At 40.7% G+C, this 18924-nt stretch overlaps 1 protein-coding gene across 1 annotated transcript in view; it reads left to right on the top strand.

Moving 5' to 3' along the window:
- The window catches only part of mmp17a (matrix metallopeptidase 17a), a gene marked incomplete at both ends in the record, with an annotated part of 86852 nt that extends 68507 nt beyond the window's left edge, over positions 1 to 18345 (top strand). Inside the window, 6 exons of the mRNA XM_083983040.1 lie at positions 5815 to 5991; positions 6557 to 6659; positions 9936 to 10018; positions 10607 to 10759; positions 10861 to 11118; positions 18020 to 18345. Of these exons, the coding sequence (XP_083839166.1) occupies positions 5815 to 5991; positions 6557 to 6659; positions 9936 to 10018; positions 10607 to 10759; positions 10861 to 11118; positions 18020 to 18345 (1100 nt within the window). The remainder of the gene's footprint in view (positions 1 to 5814; positions 5992 to 6556; positions 6660 to 9935; positions 10019 to 10606; positions 10760 to 10860; positions 11119 to 18019) is intronic.
- Positions 18346 to 18924: the final 579 nt, after the last annotated feature.

The following is an 18924-nucleotide window of genomic DNA, read 5'->3' on the forward strand; positions in this document are numbered from 1 at the left end:
TTGATCTTCTCCTTGCAAGTTTTGCATAATGCCCTCACAAACTTTTGTTTTGTCCAGTCTAAAGCCTTTAGCAATTTGGGCCTTACCTTTAGGCCAATGAGGCAGAATTTTAAATGTTCTGTTTTTCTGATGATACACTGAAGAAGACTAACGTAACGTTTGTACCTCGCCACCTGTTCCATTAAAGCTACGTAAAGGACATTTTGTGAGTGCTGGCCTTTCAACTTCTTCTGAAAAGAAAAATAGCAATTAACTGTGGCACTATTAATTAAACATCATGGTATTTAAATATTTCAAATTTGACATTTCAGTCATTTCTAACTAAAAATATAGTTGTAAAAGAAATATGTGACTTTCTTCAAGCTGCAATTTGTGTAGTCTTTCACACTTTCATAACAGCCTAAGTTTTTCTTTTCCTGTTTCTTGAACTTGCAAAGATTACTTTTCGTCAGCTCAGAAATAAGCTCTAAACACAGAACTAGCTTAACACATTAAAGCTGATCCACGTCTCTACCAACTCTGTCTGTTTTTTTTCTGGTTAAAGTGGCTCTTTTAAAAGCAGTTGTTTACTTGCCAGTCTGCAGGAAACATTGCAAGTTAAGCATCAACTTTGAGCTCTTTGCGCTTCAATTACAGCCTCCATTAGGGAAACCATCCCTCTTGTTTTGCTTCTATTTCCATCATCACTTTTCTTGCACTGGTTACCATGCTAACCGCCTGGTCAAATCATCTCTATCACTTTCTGATACCGAATCACTGTAACATTGTGTCCGCTGAGGGTCTTGCAAACAATGGTAAATGGCTGTTAATGCTGTAATGCTGAACATGAAGCAATAGCAAAAATTTACAAAAGAATTGAAATTCCCCTCTGCTCACCAGGTTTGTCTGGGTGCTGTGTGGTGTTGGACAGGTACTGTAGTAGTGCACAATGAATTTTTAGAGCCTCTCACTGAAAATGGCTCACTGAGGCTGAAAATGATGCTGAGAGACGTCAAGCTGTTGGCGTAGCTGAAGCTCAGGTGAAAATTCACTGTGGGTTCATCACTATGAATCACCTCTTCCATATCAAAGTAGCCATATGATCCATTGGTAATAGCAGAATATTGATTATAGCAGCTTTAAAAGAAGATTGAAAACGATTCTTGTGTATACTGGTAACTTTTACAACACTGATCCATGAAGAACAATCATCCTGAAAACTGAAAATTCATAGAAACATGTTTTATTCCACACAAAAAAAAATCATTATTCTGTCTTCGTTGTGTGTTGGCTACAGCATTTCTGTACATCACAACATGCTGTACCTTACAGGCATGTTTCCAGAGTGTGGTGTTTGTGGGAAAACAACAGGCTGCATTTTTTTCATTCGTCTTTGCCCTTTGATAGTTTAGAGCCAGATGAGTCTGTATGTTCATTGTTTCTTATTGTTGCCAACTGAAAATATAATAATTACATTTTTCTACCATAGATGTGAATGTCCCACACCTCCTGATTTGTGAAGCAGCCATTCAGCTTGCTCAGTTGCTTGAAGGACAATATTTCTAGAGCTGCCAGCTTGCCTGATTTAACAAACTAAATATTCACAAAAGGAGCTGGTCCAGACTTCCATTCTTTTCAATTAATTTCCAACACGACATAATAGGTCTTTGTATCCACTAAGCCAAAATCACAGACAGGGGAGTTGTCTCCAAACACATACAAAACAGGTTAAAGGGGAAAGTTCCATTTAATTTAACAGAGCCTGACGAACACACTGGCAGCAAGGATATAATCTGGCAATTTTCTGCCTGCATGTCTGAGGATAAGTAACAAGAAATTGCAACACAGAGACTCCAAATGTGATGACAACACTGGCAACAAAATTGACTCAATTTTGTCGCCATTACATAATTTGTCCAACAGAGAGCCCCTCAGAGCAAGTTCATTTTTAAACTAAAAAAATATCCTGCCTAAATCACATTTTGGCCATTTGACCATTCTTTACAGATTTAAGGGATGTTAAGCCCATAATGTCAGCAGTCTGATTTCAGGTTGAGTTTCACTACTTGGAGCCTTCATGGAGTTCAGTGAACTGTGATAAATATTTCAGAGGTTTCAGTTGGCTTTCTCTGGACACATTTTTCCCACATATTTTCTTGGTGAAAAAAGTCAATTTCTCCTCAGGAAAATTAATGATGGATGGTTGGGATTATACTGTATGTGTAATTCAGCTGTCAAGCTATTGACGTACAGTATTGGTTCAATATTCTTCCTTTGGCTGGTTGGCTATAGAGAAAATGGAAGCGATGATGGCAGTGGGGAAAAAGGACCTCTCAGTCCTGATGAGCAGTGAGATGAGAGCAGCTGCTGTAGCCGCTTCTCTGACCTGCCAGAATGTTGAGGACACGGTGGCTGGGATCATCCAAGATGGCTGCATTTTATATTGCGTGCGTCTCTCAACAACAGTCCTGAGCGAGTCCAGACTGCTGCCAAGCACAGCCCCAGCCTTTTTTCATCAGCTTGTCCATTCTCCTCGTGTTCATGCCGGACATGCTGCTGCGTAGAAAAGGACACTGGCCTCCACTGAGTGATAAACATGAGCAGTATTTCCTAGCAGACATTAAAGTAACTGAGCCTCCTGAGGAAAAAGAGCCAGGTCTGCCCCTTCTGGTAAATGGTATCCATTTTCTAGGGCCCATTCCAGTTTATTGTCCAGGTAAAATACCACCGAGGTATTTATAAAACTGCACCACCTCAGTGTCCTTCGCTCAAATAATCACTGGCTGAAGAGTGGACCCAGAAAGTCCAAAAGTCAATGACCATCCGTCTTTAGTCTTAGATTTGTTACGATGGAGGCAGTTTGTATGACTGCATTTGTGTTTCTGGATGAGTGGGTGGTTGCAGCCTGCCTCAGTACACAGGGAGTGCAGGTGGCCTAAAAATGATCTGATCTACCAAGTTCTGTTGGACGAGCACTGTAAGCCTCTTTGACTTTTGCATACAACACATTTCTAACAGTCAGTAGTATGGGATGTTTATCTCCAAATGCTTCAAAGCAAGAAGGTCCTCCCTCACGTCCAGTATATTCTCCATTGTCAGACAAAACAATAAGACACCAATCGACCAAAAAAAAGAGAAAAAAACATTGCAAAAACTTACCGGCTAGGAAAACTTTCTGCCACTCTTGCTGCATCATTTAAATTTTTCAAAGGGTGTGAGCTGTGGAGGAGCATGGAATAAAATTAAAGCATAACTGTACTTTCTAGTCTAGTGTATATGGGTGATGGCATCCTCACGCTTTAAAAGAAAGGGGGAAAAAAAGAGCAGGCACAAAATATGTAGGTCAGTCGTGGGTGCAGATATCACCAGAATTGATTTTTAAGGAGTTCATTAAATAATTTCAGCCTCACAAGAAAAAAGCTCAATCAATACATAGGTTCTGCTGCTTGAACAGTTCTTCCATAAAAATTAAGCCCCTTTAATGTTTATCCTTGGCCATTTGCTCTATGGTAAAGTCTTCAAATCAATTTTTCTCAGATTAAACGATTTCCAAAACATTGTCAGTTTAACCTACCATCTCATGTCACTACAAAATACATAACATTTCACTTTAATGGCTGCGACTTTGCGAGCAGCTTTACTTATATTAAGCTTTGTTCCGGCTTTTGAACAGTGTAATCCGACATATTTCCAGACCTGTGATATAAACAGGGAGAGGTAGGGCTGTTCTATCATCATGTTGCCTCATCCCAGCACTTTTAACATGGAACATGGTTTTACCTGTTTTTTCAATAGTTTAAAAAAAAATATGAACCTGAAAAATTCTGACAAAAATATGGTACCATGGTCATTACAGCAGTAGGTAATACAAGGTCACAAGGTTACAGATATTCACATCAAATGAAAAGAATAGCCCTCGGCTAGTTGTGCTCCTGCTTCTTTCCATCTACCTTGTGTTACACCCTCCTTATTAAACTTTCAACCAATTGCTACAGGCTATGTTTGTAGCATCCAGGATACATGACGCTATATTCAAGTTAGAGGTACCATTTAATTTAATGCTTTGTATTTACTGTGTTTTGAAGTAATTCAATTTTTTTTATACAAAAGCTTCTGACATCCTGGAAACAGGTCTGTTAGTTGTATATGAATCCCTAACATCATCTTGCTCCTGTCTGCTAACACTAAAGCATTTTTTTTAGGTCCCTCCCTCTCTCTCTCCCACTCACTTTCCTGCCATGGGTGTCTCACTCAATCAATCTCATTTATCTACCCAAATCTATCAGCACTGACTTTGTCTCCAGGCCTTGAGATTGTCTCTGTCCACCTCAGTTGGACTGTAAATATGAAGATAGTGCTACTACCTTGCTCCGAATTCTTTCTCTCTCCCCCTTGATCCTTCCTTTGATCCACTCTTCCTCTTGGCACCTTGTGCTCCTGGAGATTAGAGCTGGCACTTTGCCTCTGAATACCCCAGGTGTTGTAAGCACAAGTGCATGTCTCTCCAATTGTCCTTTGTCTTTATACAGAGCCCAGCACCGATATGTTCCCAACATAAGGTTAACTGAACGCAGGCTTGAGCCCAGCCACCAAGGAACTCTAAGCTAGCTTGGCCCCGACACGCTACCACTCACATTTTTGCAAATCTAAATCTCCAAGCCGTCGGTTTTGTCTTGCTTAGCAGAGCCAGACAAGGAGTTTTGGGAGGCTTTGCCTTCTCTTTTTAGTTGAACATCAAGGGGAATGTGCTTTAATAGTGAGTAGACTCTTTAGGTGTCTTTCCGCACTCAGGCTGTGATTGGCAGCCATGGGACACAGCAGTATTAGCAGAGATTTCTCACTACACCTCACACCTAACAGCAGTCACAGACACCAGAGCTGTCAGCTGACATCCCTGTTAACGTACAACATAGAGAGTTTACTCATAAAAGAGATCAGTATTAAAACATGGGGCATTTGGGTCCTACACAAGTCACAAGTAGCGAGGCGATCTCTGTCAAGGTGAAGTTACACTACGCCTCTACAGTATATTCATGATAACTATATCTTTTTTTCTGCATATTACACTAAAACTGTTAATGTTTACTCTTTTGGCCATGAAAATTGTGTAGAGAAAATCTCTCAAAGCAGTTTCAGAGGAGATGTGTTTGTGATTTTGAATGAAAACATTTCTGACAATGCTGGACAAGAGAATGATGCAGTATTGCGTGTCTCCTTCTAAAACCTACCTGACTGCTCTCTCCCTCTCTACCTGACTGTATATATTACTCAAAATGTAGGGTGTGTGTTTTTCTTGTTTTATTCCATTTCCAAGTCCAAGGAATTCTTCATTTATTTTTAAATGTAATTTTTTTTTCAAAGACATTGGTTAATACAGTGGCCAGTATTTGATATAGACAAAGTATTACTAGTAAGTATTACTAAAGAATTCTTCAACTTTAATGTAACAATAATGTGATAAATCCCCAACAAAAATGCACTATTTCTTTGTTCCTTTGATATGGTTTCAGTTTGCATCTGTCTCCTCAAACAAAATGTGGTATATAAAAGCATGGTGTTAAAGGACCAGGACCAGGATTTAAGGGGGGTTATTGGCAGAAATGGAATATAATGATATACTGTATGTAAGCAGCCTGCTATACCACACACTGGCCTTTTACATTTCACATCTTCTCAGTACCTGAAGGCCAACATACGTAGGTTCTCCTAGATGCTGGAAAGGGTGGGGAGATATTCAGTTGGTCGCACTCTGCAGCTTCACAACCATTAAATGCCAGTTAATGCTACAAACTGGTCTTTTAAAAAGCTTGATGATGAGCTATCTCTGTCTTTCAGATTCCCACGGCATGGACCTGTTTGCAGTTGCAGTCCATGAGTTCGGTCACGCCATCGGCCTGGTCCACACCTCAGCTATGGAGTCCATCATGAGGCCGTACTACCAGGGTCCAGTGGGAGACCCTCTGAAATACGACCTACCCTATGAAGACAAGGTCCGCGTCTGGCAGCTCTACGGTATGAAGTAACATCCATCCTCCACTCTGTGTGTGTGTGTGTGTGTGTGGGGGACAGTGAGAGAAAGAGAATTGATGAGCTCTGTAGAGCAAGTTTATTGATTAATGAAAACACGGGTGGAGTTAATTGGACCTCTTTATGGCATATGACCTTATCACACCATTGCCTGCTATAGAGAGAAGCAGTGTGCAGGGGAGAGACTAATGATCACAGACGCAGGAATGAAATGCAGGAAAAAACGCTGAAGGACAGGACGGCTAAGGAGGAGCTGAACTGAATTAAACATAGACATAGACACAGAAACAGAATGGCTGTACTGTGGTACAGTAAAATAAATGGATATTAGGATATATGTCGCCAAAGAGGGTGTGACTGAGCTCCATCCATTCTGCCAACTCATGTAGTCCAGGCATTCCCCTCCCCAGCAAAGTTCGCCAGCTCCTTGAAAGGTAACAAGTTCACATTTGAGAAACTAGAATCAGGCACTGTGTTTTTGGAACTTTTATACATATAATTGTCTTGTCTTTTGTATGTTCATTTCATCCTTAATCACATATCTCCATAGGTGTCAGAGACTCTGTGTCCCACACCAATCGACCAGTCAACCCCTCCCAGACGGCTGAACCTCCCGTCCTGCTGGACCTTCCTGAAAACAGGTCCACTCTCTTGTAAGTCAAAGATGTACAAATATTCTGATAGTACACATAAACACATTCAGCCTCTTAATCCATTTTTCTGTATCCTGTAGTTTTTTTTTTTATTTCTTTCTCTTCTGTTGTGGTTTCCTCAAGCATACACACTCATGGTTCACTGCTTTCTAACACCCTCTATCTGATCTTCTGAACCTTTTTTGTTTTTGGCGAACCCCCACGGCCCTGCCAGTCAAACTGATGCACACAACCGTCATATTCCAGTGTGTTCATCTGAACTGGTTTTAAAATTGACATTATTCAGCTATCAGGTTTTAAAATTTTCATTACCATATTTTCATTTTTACACCATAATCTCCATATCTCCCCATACCCTCATGGCATCAACAGTTTCTTTTATAAAAGTACCAGTCAGTCAGCCATTTTGCAGTCAAAGCGTTAGGAGCACAAAAAAATATAATATAAGATTGGTTTTATGAGGTTTACACACACACACACACACACACACACACACAAACACACATGGGGGTGATGAAATTGCCAAATTCAAAAGCTCTTTGCCTCAGGAGCATGAGTGTGCTCAGTGTCATGTCAGTGTCCTGGTGCTGAAAGCAGACGGATCACCACAATAACTAGGTTTTATCCCCTGGTCACTACGACTAAAAATTTCATGACCATCTAGGCATTAATTTATCATTGAGCCGCAGGTGGTCATTAGAGGAGAGAAAATGTAAGAGTCGAAATGATCAAAAATAGGCTTTAGAGCACGAACAGGACGAGTGGCTATGAATAGGTGGATATTATGGCTGCAGAGAGGAAGAGACAGCACGGGTTCATCCTCCATGGACCATTCAAATATGGTCCCATTGATAATTTCACATGAAGGTGGCCTTTTTTGAAGACATAATAGATATAAAAAGAATAGAATAGACTCCATTGTCATTGTATAAAGCAACAAAACTTCAAATGATCTTCAATAGGTGCCTCTCGAAGAAAAAGCACCATGTCAGAGAGCTGGAAGTCGCTGAACTGCTGCATGTCGCCATCTTGGACCTACTAAGGACTCTAAGAACCTTGAATATTGACACATAATGTTCAATAGCTTCAAAGATTTCTCACTCTGGTCCCAAGAATTGAACTGTCCAACAGAGCCTTTCTACATGCCTCGCAACATGAACCATAAGGGAATTGTTAGTAATGACTTGTATTCAGGACTCTTTTTGCTGCAATTTCACATCATTTTTCACAATAGGAGTACTAAGAAAATGTGTTATTTGTGTCTTTATATTGCTGGGGCTATGGCCTGTGAGGGTCTGAACATTCTCATATTGTTGTTTCTGTTTTATAAACAGTAAAGCATCCTTTGTATTCTTTGTTAATTTACCACAGAGCTAATCTTATACATTAAAAAAGCGAAGACTTGTTATTCTAAACGTTAGTCAACTGTACTCCCAACAGAGGGCAGCTTGCACAGGTGTGATCAAATTGTTCTGTTCAAACAGCTTAAACTACGCCGACTACAACGCCTATTGCTTACCGACCTCTGTGCATTCACCCGCACTAACATTCCCAACTGTGCAGCAGTCCCAAAACTAAGGAGGCGTGTAAAACCCACTTACCCGCAGTAGTTTTGGCTTTTTAGTGCCCTCATTACTCATTTTTTACCACCTCCGTCAGGACATGATGCGTGGAAAAGCTGGATTGCGCTTGACAAGGGTCACAAATGCTGATCACTAGGCAGCGGTGTCATGTTAATAGAGCTCTGAATGGAGATCTTTGTTGATAATACAAGGGCTGGCAGCCTCCCACTCACAGTGGCAGCCCTGTGGTGCTAATGGCTTCATCATTGGCAGGCCGACCACGTCAGTGCTTTAAATCACTTATTAGCGCCTGGGGATAAATGCACTGGGGGGACCTCAGTGTGTCAGCTTGACAGCATTTCACCTACTGTTTAGCCTGTTTAATTGAAGGAAACACATGCACATGTAAACACACAATCGGACTATTTCAATACAAAGCATTCAGGAAATACTGGAACCCCTTTGCTTTGTTCACATTGTGCTTTGTCGCAGCCTCCTGCTTGAAATACATAAATGCATTTTGTTCCTCATCACTCTACATTCAGTAACCCAGAATTTTAGAAACATTTACTACCAATTACAGGATTCTTCAGAGATGTTTGATTGGGCTCAGGTCAGGGCTCTGTTGGGACTTTCCGAGATGTCTCTGTCTAAGCCACTCCTGTGTTGTCTTGGATGTGAGCTCAGAGTCCACCATTATGCTCAACTGTCAGGTTCTTAGTGGGCAGGTGACGAGTGATCATGCCTGGATTCCACCAGACATGATATTTAGGATTGAAAGTCAGAGACAGTTTGACCTTGGTTTCATCAGACCAGAGAATCTTGTTTCTCCCTGTGTGAGAGTCCTTAAGGACTTTTTTTGGAAACCTTCTCTGAACAGATGTTTCCATCTGGCCACCCTTCCATACATCCCAGATCAGTAGAGTTCTGCAGTGAGAAGTTGTTCTTCTGGAAGTTTCTTCCATCACGAGTGGCCATTGCAACAGATTACCTCCTTTGGCCCGGGGGGTCAGGAGCAGTCCTAGTGGTTCAACATTTTTTCAGTTAAGAACTTATGGAGGCCGCTGTGCTCTCGGGAACCTTCAATGCAGCAGAGTTTCTTTCTGTAGCCTTCCACAGACCGGTCCCCCAGGACAATCTCGTCTCAGAGCTCTGAGGTTGGTTCCTTTATGGGTTGGTCTTTGTTCTTGATATGCACTGTCAGCTGTGAGACCTTACTATAGACTGCTGTGTGTCTTTCCAATCCAAATGTCCAAATTTCAAATGTCTGTTGTCAATGTCATATTTCTGTGTTATAAATGTGTGTTAATAAATTTGCCAAGTATTTCTAAAATTCTGTTTTTACTTTGTCATTATTGATTTTTGAAGTAAATTTAAAAGTCTTTTGCATGAAGCTGCAATAACCAAATGAGAAAAAAGTGAAAAGGTCTGAGTACTTTGTCAATGCAGGAGAGTGCAATTATCACATACTTGTTTTACTTTTATTTGTGTGGAAATGGCTTTAACCAGGTTTGCTGTTTTTCCATGATCTACCCTTATAATAAGCAATGTTGTTTTATTGTTTTTATGAAAAATAAAAATAGTGTGCACTATGTATTCAACCTCAGGCACTCAATGTTCAGGATATGAACTTGAATGCAATGCCTCTTTTCCTTCCTCTTTCTCCATTCTAATCTCTTACTTTTCTCTCCTTCCTCCTAATTTCCTCTCTCAGGCTGGCGCGAGATGCCCCAGACAGATGCACTAGTCACTTTGATGCCGTGGCCCAAATACGAGGGGAGGCCTTCTTTTTCAAAGGTATTCAGGCCTAAAAGGGAAGGAGTGAACACGAGAGACAGACGGACAGATAGATCAAGAGTGACATTGAGACGGAAGGGGGAAAAGGGTGGTGGTGAATGGAGAGGAGATAAAGTGAAAAAGAGTAAGGGACAGGGGCCCGGGCACAAGACAGAGCCGTGGCTCCAACCATCGATAGAAAGCCAACTCAAGTGTGGCTCTTCAGGCTCACACACCACCGCATATTCTGCAGCCTAAATAAAACGTTCCTTTAGCGTTTGGACATATTTTCTGCTCAGCTTGAAATTGATCTTCGCGGCTCATTGGCGAGTCTGGGCAGTGTGTTTATGAAAGTTAGAGAACCATCATATTTAATAAGGTTATATTGAAAATAATTTAATAACATATCCTTACATGATCAGCGTATCGGCTGAGATTCTCCTTCTTGGTAAATAAATTTCCCTCTCTCCTCCTGAGCACACATCCACAGAAAATAAACATTTAAATGTATATTTTTTTCTGGAGCCTGGTCAACATGGGGGAGTGGTAGGATACATCACGCGTATTGTGACCAAGTCGAAAGCTCTAACATGCTCCTGTCTGTCACAGGGAAGTACTTCTGGAGACTGACTCGAGAGAAGCACCTGGTGTCTCTTCGTCCAGCTCAGATCCATCGGTTTTGGAGGGGTCTACCACCCAATCTGGATAGTGTTGATGCTGTGTATGAGAGACCAGGGGACCACAAAATAGTCTTTTTTAAAGGTAATGTCTCTATTTGGTGTAAAGCTTCACTGTTTTTGTAATTGTGTGGTTTATTTGAAGGTTATTTATTAGTTTTCCCTGGATATGTGTTTATCTCTCAGGTCTAAAGTACTGGGTGTTTAAAGACAATAACGTGGAGGAAGGTTACCCTCGTCCAATCAGTGACTTTGGCCTACCCTCAGAAGGCATAGACGCAGCTTTTGTTTGGCTCCACAATGACAAAACCTACTTCTTCAAGGACAACCACTACTGGCGCTATGATGACCATGTGAGGCGTATGGACCTGGGCTACCCTAAAGACAGCACGCTCTGGAAGGGGCTGCCGCCACAGCTGGACGACGCCATGAGGTGGTCTGACGGTAAGTAGCCTCAGAAATGAATCCTTCAACCTTATTTATTTTCGTTTTTGGTAACACTTTATTTGACGCCTATCTCTATAATGCATTATAACCATACTTATAATGAGTTATATAATGCAGTTATAGCACTGTATAAGTAAGGGATAATGCCCGACGAGGTGTCCATTATCAGAAATGAATGGACGACGCGGAGGCGTGAACCGTCTGACGCGACGCGGAGGCGTGAACCGTCCTTCCGCGAAGTCCATTAATCTCTGATAATCGGACACCTCGAAGGGCATTATCCCGCTTATACCATGGTCACCTACGAGATAAATACATATTAAATCAATTACTTATAATTTAATGTTGTTTTTACCGTTAAAATCATACGTCTTTAAGCGGCTGAGCCGAGCGGACTATTTAATAACACTCGTCGGCGATAAAAGAAAAAAAAAAGAGGGACCCGCTGTGACCGCAGCGTAACGTTACAGCCAGTGACTCTGCCACAGCCTGGTAGTTGATCAGTGAAGGGAGGTGAGGTGATGGCTTAAATGTTACGTGACACAAAGTTTTTCAGAGGTCCAGTGCACTTCTTACCGCTTGTGTGTTTACAGACTCCAGTGCCGTGATGCGCTGAAAAAAAGTTGTTTTGGTCCGAGTGTCCGTTGCCGTGGTTACCAACAAGCGTTTGAGCCAGCGCAGTAATATTTAGAACGTAATCAGGCAATTTTACCGGAACATCTTTATGGGTGTCCATTATCACTTTTTAATGGACACCCCACAGCCAATCAGAATCGAGGATTCACCCAGACCATGTTATAACTGTAGTTATAAACACTCATAAATGTTCATAAATAATCATAACACATTATAAAGCATTTTATCATGACTTATAAGGTCAGGTATTATATAATACGTTATAATTGTTAGTAACTTGCTGACAATGCCCACATCGATAATGCCTTATAAATATAGTTATAATGTGTGTGGCTTATAAACGTGTATAACTATCATTATAAACACTCATAAATTATTGTAAGGCTTTATAACAATAAGCATAACACATTATAGAGCATTATAACTCTTATATAATACTTGATCTTATAATAAGCCATTATAAAATGCTAATATTCCTTATGATAATTTATGACTGTTTATAATGAGAGTTATACATGTTTATAAGACAATTATAACACATTATAACTATACAATAATGCATTATCTATGTGGGCATTGTCAGCAAGTTACTAACCATTATAACATGTTATAATACCTGACCTTATAATTCATGATAAAATGATTAGTGTGTTATGATTATTGTTTTAAAGCATTATTAACATTTATGAGTGTTTACAGTTATACAGTGCTATAACTGTTAACTCATGGCAAGTATGGTTATAATGCATTATAGAGATATGCGTCAAATAAAGAGTTACCTAGTTTTTTTTATCTAACCTTTTGTTTTACTTCATGTTCTCTGCATCTTACAGAGCAACATGAGTGTTAAATTAAACCAAAATTGAATCAGAGCCGTGAACAGAAATCTCCTCATCATTGGGAAAGTAATAAAAAATATCTGAGGACAGATTCATAAAGTCTTATGTGGTTCTGACGGGAACTGTGAAAATTCTGGAAAAATTGCATCACTGAGGTTATATTAAGTCAGAGATGGAGACAACAACTTTTATATGGAAACACATTCATAAACAAGCCGTTTCGTTTATCAAATAACAGCATCACTGAAGTATTTTATCATGCAAATGAACACTCTAACACACTGCATCCGGGCAAAAACGCATTTACAGGCTCTCTCCAAATCAAATGTACACATAGCCCATATACAATAATTAATAATCAGTGACCCATGGAAAGTGAGATGTGTTTATGGGAAACAAATGGAACTGCAGTGTGTTTGCCTTTAGGGACCTTTTGGATACAAGCTGTTCAAGTTTCCAGACAACAAACTTTTTGGATTACAGTCACTGAGCCAGTCTACCAGGGAGAGGTCGTAAGACTGGCATCACAGCTTGCCAACAACAGGCCTGACCTTTACACTGCAAACACAGCAGAGAGCCATGTTGGGTGTTATAAATCCTCACACGACCTCCCCTTATTACTCTATGTTGCCACAGCGAAGAGAGCTCAGCAGAGTCGGTCAGATCGACCATGAGCACAGCATTTTAAAAAAAAGAAACACTACGATGGCAGGACAAAATCGCTGAAGCGCTGGAATGTTCCTCCTTGCATTAACTACAGCCCAATCAATGTCTCGCCAGTCGATCCTGATCCGGTTCCACAGATCCATCTTCTGATACAGCCTCGCTCCAAGACGGAGGCGAAGTTTTGTCATTTGAACAGTCGGTCAGCTTCCTGTCGGTCAGCTTCCAGTTGTCTTCCATGAAAGACCTGAACGGTACCAGAGCATAAAAGAAAATGCCAATTCTCACCCCCTTTGACAGATTGCACTCTGGCATACGCATTCACTCTATCTGCCTCAGCATCAGTAACTTTCCTCGCAGCCATCAGCCGCCAAGAGTTTTTTGCATTTGTGGCGCGGAGCTTCCACATGCACAAATGACAGTGTCGATCAAAGAATGGCGGATGCGTTAGAAATGAGGCCAGCTCGAGTCAGTCATGACCTTCCATTCCAGATATTTCAGCTTCGCAAACTAGGCATTTGTGGCGTGTCACTGTGGCTCGCATGGGCACTACCTTCTGTTCCTATATAATTAAACAGCTTCCGAAATATAATTAGAGTCTGTGTCATTTCTGAAACACATCAGGGAAAGAAGTGTCAGTGCCAGATGGACGACACAAGTCTTGTTCTCTGCTAACGACCTCAAATTGGCTCGTACTTTTCGTGACATATGGTCGACCACTAAACAGCAATTGTCAGTAACTTGAAGAAGTCACTAGTGACCTTCTTTAAACATAAATCAGTCAGTTATAATCTTTAATCGGTAATCAAGTGGTTCTGCATGCCGCAAGCGCATGTCTACTCCAGCAAACGAAAGATCCATTTATTGGACGCGCTACAAGTTGCTACAACTGTAACAGATCTGAATAGATTTCCTTCTGTACATTGTAAAACAGACGACAGCCAAACGAGAGCTTTGACAAATGTTTCACCTGTCTTTGTTAAATATTTCTAATTAACGACATTCACAGGAGCTGAAGTACTGAACACACCTTTTGTTTCATCGTGAAAAAATCGGTAACCTGACATTTAGCATATTGCTTTTTTAATTTCCTCCTTGTGCAAACGATGCTGTCAGATATTTACCACGGTGTCCAACTGAGTGAAATAGTTTAGTCAATATAAATTGGACAGTTCATTTAAGAAATACCCAGGGGGATATCTACACACCACCGTTTTAATGAGCAATTGATAAACCAATGTAATGCATATTTATCTTACACTAGACTATTCCTATAGTTGTGTGTGTTTGTGTGTATTTTCCCTTTCCTCCTTTCTCTCTCCTTCACCTCACTTTAAACCCAACCTCCCTCACCGTTTTCCCTCCTCTTCGTTCTCTGAATGTGGCTTTATAGCTTTATAGGTGCAGGTGAGGTAATGTGATCATTACGGGGGCACGTCACGCCTGAATCCGCCATGTCAGTAATCTTTATGACAGACTGTGCATCTGTGCTTGCTTGTAAAATATTCTGCTCTTTTAGCTTCTATAAAATGTCTAGTACCTTCTATAAAACCCACACTCATATATGAAAATGTGTGAAAATGTATGTGTGAGTGCGTGTGAGCTCACAGCTGGCCTTGTGTAATTATGTGTGGCATTAGCATGACATTAGCCATTATGAGCACTCATTATTAGGGTGTTCCAGAAAATAAATCGCAATGATAAGAAAAATTCATTGCATGGTGCCACTTAGAACTAAACTGTATGAACACAGGGGGTTGAGATCTTTTGTCCTCTAAGTTTATTGTGACCGTATGCATAATATGTAAATTTTTGTCTGCAGTCAATTTGATTTGATTTTTCTCTAACTGTTAGAACTCGAAAAGTTAATTAATGAACTCACTGAGATTTCGACTCTTTGACTAAATAGGTTGAAACTGAGAGTCTGTTTTAGAACTTCATTTAATTACTGTGCTGTATAGAAGGATGTGGAGGACAATAGTAGAAGACTTAATTAGCCCCAAAATATAAAATAAATTAAGAAGGCAGCTATTATCATGGTCTCTGAAAATGATATTAAAAGTAATGAAGGACATTTCCACAGCAAGGACATATTTTATTTTTCAATGCTCTGAACAAGAAGAAAAATCATCTTATCAGGTTAAATTGATTTTGGTGAACTACCTTGTTCAAACAGGCCAAAGTTTTTATGTTTACTCCGTTCTTGTCTGTACAATAGTCTGTTGAACACACAAGGTGTAACATCTATGACAAGAGGAGGGTCTTTCAACCGAAACAGTAACACTATGTAGGTGGTGTTTGGTGACCTTGTGAAATACTTTGGGAGTTTCTTCACCACCATGGTCTTCAGCTTTTACTAGTCAGTTGTTCAGAGGTTTTGTTTTTACTTCGAGTTGAATAATCGCATTATTTTAACCAGTAAAAAGTGACAAACAGCTGTTTGACCAACTATTTGTCAGATGCAGGGACGTCTCTGAGAGGCTGGGAATCGAGGTGGACATTTTGCTCTCCGTCTTTTATCTCTGCTGAATTGAACTCCAGACAACTATGACTAATATCATTCATCCAGTTAAAATAGTCATGTAACATCGACCGAGAGTGAAAAAAAATATGATCATAAATGTGGCTTGAAACTGGATAAAAAGTCAGTTTTCACCGCCTCTGGCAGACAACGCTGAAAAACAGAGGCGAAGCTATTGACAGGAAATGACACAGACTGTTAGCCTGATTAAAATTATGGATTTATCTAGGCTTGAAAGCTTCGGGTAAAAAAAACAGAGATAAAGTACACAGCTTAACAAAATATATAACATGTCTTGTCATGTTAAGACTTTTAATGTGAAAAAGGTACAGGTTATAACTTTAAAAGTGGATAATTAAACATCTAAATCCTCTCTTTTTTTGCATATGGTCTTTATAAATCCAGTGTAATCCTCTCAGTCACAGCAGAACACCAGCATTAGTTCCACTTTATAAATGAGACTCGCACACAGACCAAATGTTGTATCTCTGACAGTCAACAAATCAATAGCTCTGGTGCTCAAAGCTAACGCGAGTTGTCATGCTCGATTGTGACCTACTGTTGCATGTTTTGATGATAATCCAAGCGTCAAGTGCACGTGAACATCAGCTTGCTCCCCATTCTAATTAACGAGGAAGGGGACATAAAGAGTTAATTAAACAGCCGACAGTGTTATAGTAAACCTTCTCATAGTCAGTGCGTTGACTCTTGACCCTTTGAGGTCTGAAAGGTCAGTGATGTGGTTTGTAAACATCATTTTCTTGTTGCAATTCATCCAATTTTGCTTTGTTATTTCCAGGTAATAGTATGATTAGTTGTGTTACTATTCTGTAATGAGCTGTCATAGTTGACACAAAATAATTCAAGGTCAACTTCAACGTTTCCACAAATTTTGAATACAATAATGAACATCAAAAAGAAAATGTGCAATACATTGTAAATACTGTATAAATAAGGGTCTCAAGTTTAAGAGTTGATGTGTTAATTAAATTTTATGGCTGAACATTTCCTCAGATATAATCATTTATTGTGCTGATTTTGCTGAAGAAAATGACACTTAAAACTTCGTATCAGCACGGTCCTGCCATTTCCTTTGACTAGATAAGAGCCTCTGATCTGCAGTCGGCCCCCAGGCGCTATAGAAAGGTTGCCTGCTGTTCCTTAGCTATTACAATAGGTCAAATGCTAAGGACGTTCTTCCCATAGGGATTATTCATGTTTACTTTAGCTTGCATTGTTTTGGCTGCCTGTACCAAGCAAATCCCCTTTAAGGAATGCTCCCTCCAGTTTTCCAGATTAAGCTTTGATTTAAAAAAAAAAAAAAAAAAAAACACTTGTAGATGTTGAAAAATGGCACAAAAACAACTAATTAGCAGGAGGTCCTTGTTTGGGGCCCACTCTCAACAGGAGCAAGCAACATCACCTCTCTCCCCTGCGGCAACTTCCAGCTGTATGCACGGAGGCTCTTTTCCCCCTGTTGGGTGTTTAGAGGTCTGTTGTGTCTGAGCTTTCGCCAGCTTCACAGGTTCTGCTCCAAGCTCTTTGATGTGTGTGTGTGTGTGTGTGTGTGTGTGTGTACACGTGAGTGGGAGCAAGACAAATCCACAAAGAGGGGTACAGGACAAACAAAAATCCCCATTTTTGTTAAAAGTCACAATAAATGCATATAAACAAGACAACACGCATATTCACATATATGCGCACCTTTGGACCAGGGAACTGGAGCAACATCAAAGCCTTTTTGTGCTTTCAGGCTGTTGCCTTAAGCCTATAGGATGAAGAGAAAACAGTGAGATGGAGATGGAAAGAGAAAGAGAGGTGCAGGCGATGAGGTGACAACTGGTGTTGAACAGTGTGTCAGAGGAGAGACAGAAGCCACAGACAAAAAAACCTGCAGGTTTAAGAGATGGATAAGAAAAGTGATGAGAGGAAATGACTGACTTGATAAGAACAGTGCTGCAAGGAGAGCATGAATAAGTTAGAAGAAGGAGCAAAAGAGCATCCTTAATGTTAGTTATACACGTGTCCCTGTGGATAAGCCTGCTCATGTAGCTCTATTTGCTGTACTTTAATACTTAATATGCATCATTGTTGTGCTTTTGTCTGCCTTCAGGGCAAAGACAACAGAGTGAAAGTTGGAGTTTTACATTAAATCGTTTTCTGATCCCTGTTGTTCTGTCGCTATCTCTTAACACGCCCTAATTACCACCCTCTCTCTCTTCCTGCCCTCCCTCCAAAGGCTCGTCCTATTTCTTCAAGGGGAAAGAGTATTGGCGAGTGCCCGGCAGCGACATGGAGGTGGAGCCGGGATTCCCCCGCCTCATCGCTAAGGACTGGCTGCTGTGCACCGAGATGCAGTCGGACTCTCCGGACACAGAGCCCAAAAGCACGGAGACGAGAGTCAACGTGCACCATCACCCGGACCACGCAGAGAACGGATACGAGGTGTGTTCCTGCACCTCTGACACCGCCTCGCCTTTGGGCGTCCGCCTTTCCCCATCTCCCCTCTGGCTGCTGCCACCACTCTGGACGCTCTCGCTGGCCCTCCACTCTGAACTGCTATGATGCCAAAGCATGGGACAAAGTTCTCAAGCTTGGATGCAAGAGAGAGACTCACTAGTGGAGGGCCAGTGGATGCTAAACACAGACTTAAACATTTGGTTCATATAAATATCAATTGGTATGTTTTTTGCTATTATTTTGCTGTTATTTATTTCACATGCCATTTGGTGGTCACTGGTCATATAAAGCGCCTTGCAGTATGGGTAGTGCATACAGTTATATCATGTTATGACACTAGGGTATCCCTAGTAGCCATCAATCCACTGACAGTGCTAGTACCGTACTTTACAAGTTGAGTTACAGAGAATCACCACTTCTATCCTTTAGCGTCTTAAATGAAAAGGAACGGGTGGGACCGATCAGAAATATGTTGACATCATATACCACAGTATCCTGCACAGCAGTTATGATTACTTTTGCTCATGTTCAAGTTTACAGCAATAATGAATGGCATTGTGGGATGTAAGCAGATAGACATTGATTTAAAGAAACAGAAAAGGTATGTTTTTTTACCTTAAAGGAATAGTTTCACATTTTGGGGAAAGACTTTGCGCAGATGAGATGATGAATACAATTAGTATC

Source organism: Trachurus trachurus (genome assembly GCF_905171665.1).
Source record: "Trachurus trachurus genome assembly, chromosome: 12".
Lineage (NCBI taxonomy): Eukaryota > Metazoa > Chordata > Actinopteri > Carangiformes > Carangidae > Trachurus > Trachurus trachurus.